General features: G+C 43.4%; 1 protein-coding gene across 1 annotated transcript; it reads left to right on the forward strand.

Annotated features, from left to right (window-relative positions):
- Positions 1-1,961: 1,961 nt before the first annotated feature.
- On the forward strand, positions 1,962-2,891 carry LOC112436134 (olfactory receptor 6F1-like). Its single transcript, XM_024805376.2, has one exon. The coding sequence runs from the start codon at positions 1,962-1,964 to the stop codon at positions 2,889-2,891; it is 930 nt and encodes a 309-aa protein (XP_024661144.2).
- The last annotated feature ends 2,916 nt before the right edge of the window (positions 2,892-5,807 follow it).

The following is a 5,807-nucleotide window of genomic DNA, read 5'->3' on the forward strand; positions in this document are numbered from 1 at the left end:
GTCCGCGAGGGTTCGTATGGTAAAAGCAGATCTGAGAGATAGGAAGGCCCAAGACCATTAAGACATTTAAAAACCAATAAAAGAACTTTAAAATCGATCCTGAAACACACGGGGAGCCAGTGCAGCGATTCTAAAACCGGTGTAATGTGGGCCCGCCCTCTGGTCTTCGTCAGCACACGAGCTGCCGAATTAACTCCTGACCTCTTAACTCTGAACTCCGACAGGGGCTATGACACCAACAGAGTAAATTCACAGACTCCGCCTCCAGCACGGCTCCAGTCGAAGCTGAAGTGAAGCCGTTTCAGAACATTTTGCTCTACATATTTGAGTTGTTTGCCATGCTTGGTAAGTCATTTTTTTCAAAGATTGTTTCAATTATTATTATGAGCTTTTACTTCTGTGGCTCTTTGGAGTTGAGACAAAGCTGTGTGAAAGGCATTAGCCGTGTTGCTCGCTGATAGCATAATATTCTGTTTTAGCTAGCTGAAAGGTATTGTTTGCGGGCAAATACCACAGCCTTGAAAAAAGCTTGCATGTGAATTTTCAGTCAAACCTTTGGTCAAATACACCTAAAACAATGTCTAGAATGTGAAATGTTAGTATAATGGTGCTACTTGAAGTCTGACAACGATCGCCCATAAAAAAAAACGAGCAAACAGCAGTAGCAGACGTCCTGACTGGATTCTACGTTAGCATTTAGATCCCTCCAGAGTTTTGTGCACACGGTTTAGGTAAAAATGAAAAAGGTTGAGGTTTTACATTTAGTTCAGTATTACCTGTTGCCTGTGTCCTTGTCCTTTGGGAAAATACTTTACACAAGTAATGGCTCAAAAAGGATTCCTTTTTTTTTTTTTTTTTTTTTTACTGTGCTGCAATTGTTTACTGGATTATTTGTGCCATTAATTAGTGTCAACTAATTTTTATTCAATCTCCGCACAGGATATGCTTGTGAAGATGGAATATGGGGGAGAGCAGAAGTGCGTTGAAGTTCCACAAAGGGATGAATGAAGGACATGCATATTGTATTGAAGAAATAAGTGATGAGAATGCTGTTATTTGCATTTACCAGCTCACCTATGTCAGACCTTTTGATAAACACAATTCTAATGAAAGTGAGAACATGTACACTGAACACAGTTCAGAATAAATGTTTTTCAAAAACCATTGCGTCTTTTTAGTAAATGTTTATTTCCAAAAGAAATTTCTAGAAGTTCAGAACAGTAAAATTCCCGCTTTTTAGAATGAATTAGAAGATAACTCTTACGTAGTTAAACTAAAATACTCTTGAGAGTTAATATATAAACTCTTAACACCAAGTGTTAAATTATCAACTCCAGACAGATTTGGTGTTTAACACTAAATCAGAGTTAACGTACCAACTCTCCAAAAAGAGTTAAATTAACACTCTCTGGTGTGGACCCATATAGACACTTTAATAGTGTTGAAATCAAATCCGACAGTGTTAATTTGGACATGCTGGATTTGCTGTGTAGAGGGCCCGAGTCGCCCGTCCAGCCTCAAGTGTCGTCTGCTAGAGGGCCCGAGTTGCCTGTCCAGCCTCATCCAAGTGAGATGAGAGAAATGTTTCATTCATCCAACTGACAAAACATTTCTCCCACTGAAAACGCAACGTCCAGATGAACAGAATCTACTTTTGGAGATTTACTTACCTGGACGATTGAGCATGCATGAAGACGATATTATATTATATTATATTATATTATATTATATTATATTATATTATATTATATTAACTTGTGCCATCATCAATTTTATAACTTTTTTGCCCTTCAATCAACAGAGGTCAAATTCCCAGGTGTGTGTTTGTTGTTGAGCCAAAGGCAGCATTTAAGGGAAGGTGACGAGGGAGAACAGATACTGTTAGGGATCTAGATACAGCAGCTCTGTGCTCTGTACACTTACATATTGTTACACAAAGAAGGTAGATGTGTTCTCTGATCATGGATAATGTGTCTATTGTAAGAATTTTTATTTTGTCAGGATTTAATGAGACAATGAATTACAGAGTACCACTCTTGTTAACCACCTTACTGTATTATTGTGTGATTTTATTTATCAATATTTCTCTTGTGCTGCTCATTGTCTTGGATGAAAGCCTCCATGAACCTATGTACATTTTACTGAGCAGCTTCTGCATAAATGCACTTTATGGGACCACAGGTTTCTACCCAAAATTCCTTTCAGATTTACTGTCGTCTTCTCACAGAATCTCCTATGAAGGGTGCCTTTTACAAGCTTTTATCATGTATTCATTTGCTTGCTGTGATTTGTCTATTTTAGCTGTCATGGCCTTTGACAGGTATCTGGCTATATGTCGACCTCTGCACTACCACTCTTTCATGACTAAGAGGAGGCTTTCACAGTTGGTGTGTTTCTCCTGGCTGACACCTTTCTGTGTTTTTGCCATCCACGTCCTGCTTACAGCAAGACTCAAGTTATGTGGTATAAAGATTCAGAGAGCCTTATGTCTAAACTGGTTAATTGTTCAACTTGCTTGTCCTGAAGCTGACACTTTTTCAAATAACATCAGTGCATATGTGATACTTGTCGTTTATCTGTCTCATTGGCTTTTCATAATTTGGACTTACATATATCTTATTAAAACATGTGTGAGGTCCAGAGAGGACAGAGTAAAGTTTATGCAGACCTGTGTGCCCCATCTGACTTCTGTGATCATAAATTTCACTGTAATGGTTTTTGATTCGATGTACTTGCGCTTTGGCTCCAGAGATTTACCCCAAAGCCTCCAAAACTTCATCACTCTTGAATTTCTCATCATCCCTCCAGTTATTAATCCTCTCATGTATGGATTTAAACTCACCAAAATACGACACAGAATCTTGAGTTTAATTTATTTGAAAGGGAAATGATTTCCATTAAGGTTAGATTTCCTTATTTAAAATAATTCAAAAATATTCAAAACTTGTCTAAGGCAAACATATATTTGGACTAGACTAATTTTACTAATATTCTTTGTTATATTTGTCATAATAGGACACATATTTGTCATATATGTCATATTTGCTCAATCCAGCACGAACGTTAAATGAAAACAACATTGTTTTTCATGTTTTTGACTAAGAATTTCATTTTAAGTACTGTTGTAAAATTCATCTATATACCATTCAGAAATCATCACAAATTGACATTTCATCTCCTTGCCTTGCTGTGTCTTCATGTTCAAGGTATATTAGCTGATATATGTGCAAGTTGATTAAACAGGTTTATTTCAAAGTGTTTTAGGTTTAAAGTAAACAAAATATTGTATGAAATATTCTGTTGTAAAGGGCTGGTTAGTGCAGGCATCCCTGTGTGTTACATCTCAGTTTATCACAAAGGTCAGTTAACAATGCTTAATGTTTTTTTTTTCCTATAAACACGTTACATGTATAAATATAAGGATCAGTGTTATTAGGCTGTATTTTTTCAGTAGTATTTATTTATTTATATATATAGTTTTTTTTTATTATTATTTTGGAAAAATAGTAATAGTAATTGAACTGTTACCTTCTTTTATTTGGCATTTTTTTTTTGTTTTTAAATTTATATGTAAATTTCTCTCTGTACATTAATTAATGACACCATAATTCTGTACTTTTTGAAATCTGATCATATATCCCCATTGCTTGACATACTTTAGTACTTACTACTTTAAAGATTAAAGTTTTGTTTAGCATATCAAGCATAAAATTGTGCTGTTGTTGTTTGAAGTTTTTCAATCCCGTAGCATAAAATTAAAAAATAAAAAAAACAACAAAAAACAATGCAATAATAGTATTTCAACAGTAACTCCCTTCTCTTCTACTCCTTCCTCGCCTTAACTAGGAAGGAGGCTCTCTCAGCTGGTGTGTTTCTCCAGGCTAACACCTTTCTGCCTTTTCTCCATCAATGTCCTGCTAACATCAAGACTCAAGTTGTGTGATATAAACATTCTGTCACGGCTGCCGAGGCGAGCCGTGTGGTATTGACGGGAGAAAGGACCCAAATCGCAGGCAGTAGATGATAATGCTGGTGATGTTATATTTACACAGTGGTGAGATGACAAAACAGGCAAGAGGGAAGACAAAACTAAAGACCTAAACTGGGAAAGCTAAATGACAAACCTGAGAGGGTACCAGAATGGGGTGAGAGGCAGAGAGACACGGACGAGGAACAGGACACCGTGGACCACAGAGTAACGCAGACTGACACGCCGTAACACAGACGAACCGGCATCAGGCAGGAGAACACACAGGGCTTAAATACACACACCAGTAATCAGGGGATGAGAGACAGAAGGGCAACACAGCTGGGAGAAATCAGAGCTGACGGGACAGGGGAAACGTAAACTGAACACACTCACATCAGACAGAGACCTTCACAATAAGACAGGAAACTCAGACACAGGGAACCAAACAAGACACAGAACTAAACAGACAGATTCGCAAACAGACGGGGTGACACCATAGACAGACAGACCGAATATAACACATAGAACTCGAACAATAATAATCATCATAATAATAAACTAAAAGCGCTGGGTCACCGACCCAGGACCATGACAGTACCCCCCCTCAAGGGCTGGCACCAGACAGCCCAACACAAGAAAATGAAAGAAAAACACAAAAACCGCCCAAAACAGAAAACAACCCGACCAGGGCGGGCAGCGGGGGTCCATGAAGGAGGGCTCGAAACAAAACACCGAAGCACAAGAAAGTCCCAAAAGAAAACAGGAGTCCAAAAAAGAACAGTTCAGGGGGCCGGCCGTGCGGAAGGCAACGGCGGCGATGTGGAAACAGTTCAGGTGGCCGGCCGTGCGGACGGCAACGGTGGCGACGTGGAAACAGTTCAGGGGGCTGGCCGTGCGGAAGGCAGCGGCGGCGACTCAGGCGAAAGGCGTCCGGAGGCCGGCCGTGCGGACGGCAGCGGCGGCGATTCAGGCGAAGGGGGTCTGGGGGCCGCCCACGACGGAGATGACGCCCGACCAGTGGCCTGGAAGGCGGCCAATAAACCACAGACCCAGACGAGGCTGGACCAGGCGACGCCGAAGGCGAAGACACGGAGGCTGGGCCAGACGAGGATGAAGCAGCTGAAGCGGAGGCTGGGCCAGACGAAGGCGAAGCAGCTGAAGCGGAGGCTGGGCCAGACGAAGGCGAAGCCGCTGAAGCGGGGGCCGGGCCAGACGATGGCGAAGCGGGAGAAGCTGAGGCGGAGGCCGGACCGAGCGAAGCGGGCGAAGCTGAGGGCGGACCGGGCGAAGCTGAGGGCGGACCAGGCGAAGCTGAGGCCGGACCAGGCGAAGCTGAGGCCGGAGCTGGACCAGGCGAGGATGAAGCCGGAGCTGGACCAGGCGAGGATGCAGCCGGAGCTGGCGACGCTGACGATGCTGATGAGGAGGCTGCTGCAGGCGACGCTGATGCTGATGAGGAGGCTGATGCTGATGAGGAGGCTGCTGCAGGCGACGCTGAAGCTGATGAGGAGGCTGCTGGTGGAGCAGGCGGCGGCAAGGATGAAACTGCTGCTGCAAGCGTGGATGAGGCTGCTGGTGGAGCAGCTGGTGGCTGGACGGGCTCCTCGGGCCCCCCAGCTGACGAGGCAGGAGGCTGGACGGGCTCCTCGGGCCCTCCAGCAAGAACAGTCTCAGGACCAGTGGGCTCTGGCAGGCATAGAACAGAACCAGCAGGCGCACGGGCCTCTGGCAGGGACAGAACAGAACCAGCAGGCACACGGGCCCCTGGCAGGCACATAGCAGGCTGCAGCTGCACAGAGTATTGACTCTGCTCAGGCAGCGACAGCCGGGTGCAGTC

The sequence above is a fragment of the Maylandia zebra genome, linkage group LG16 (assembly GCF_041146795.1).
Source record: "Maylandia zebra isolate NMK-2024a linkage group LG16, Mzebra_GT3a, whole genome shotgun sequence".
Classification (NCBI taxonomy): domain Eukaryota; kingdom Metazoa; phylum Chordata; class Actinopteri; order Cichliformes; family Cichlidae; genus Maylandia; species Maylandia zebra.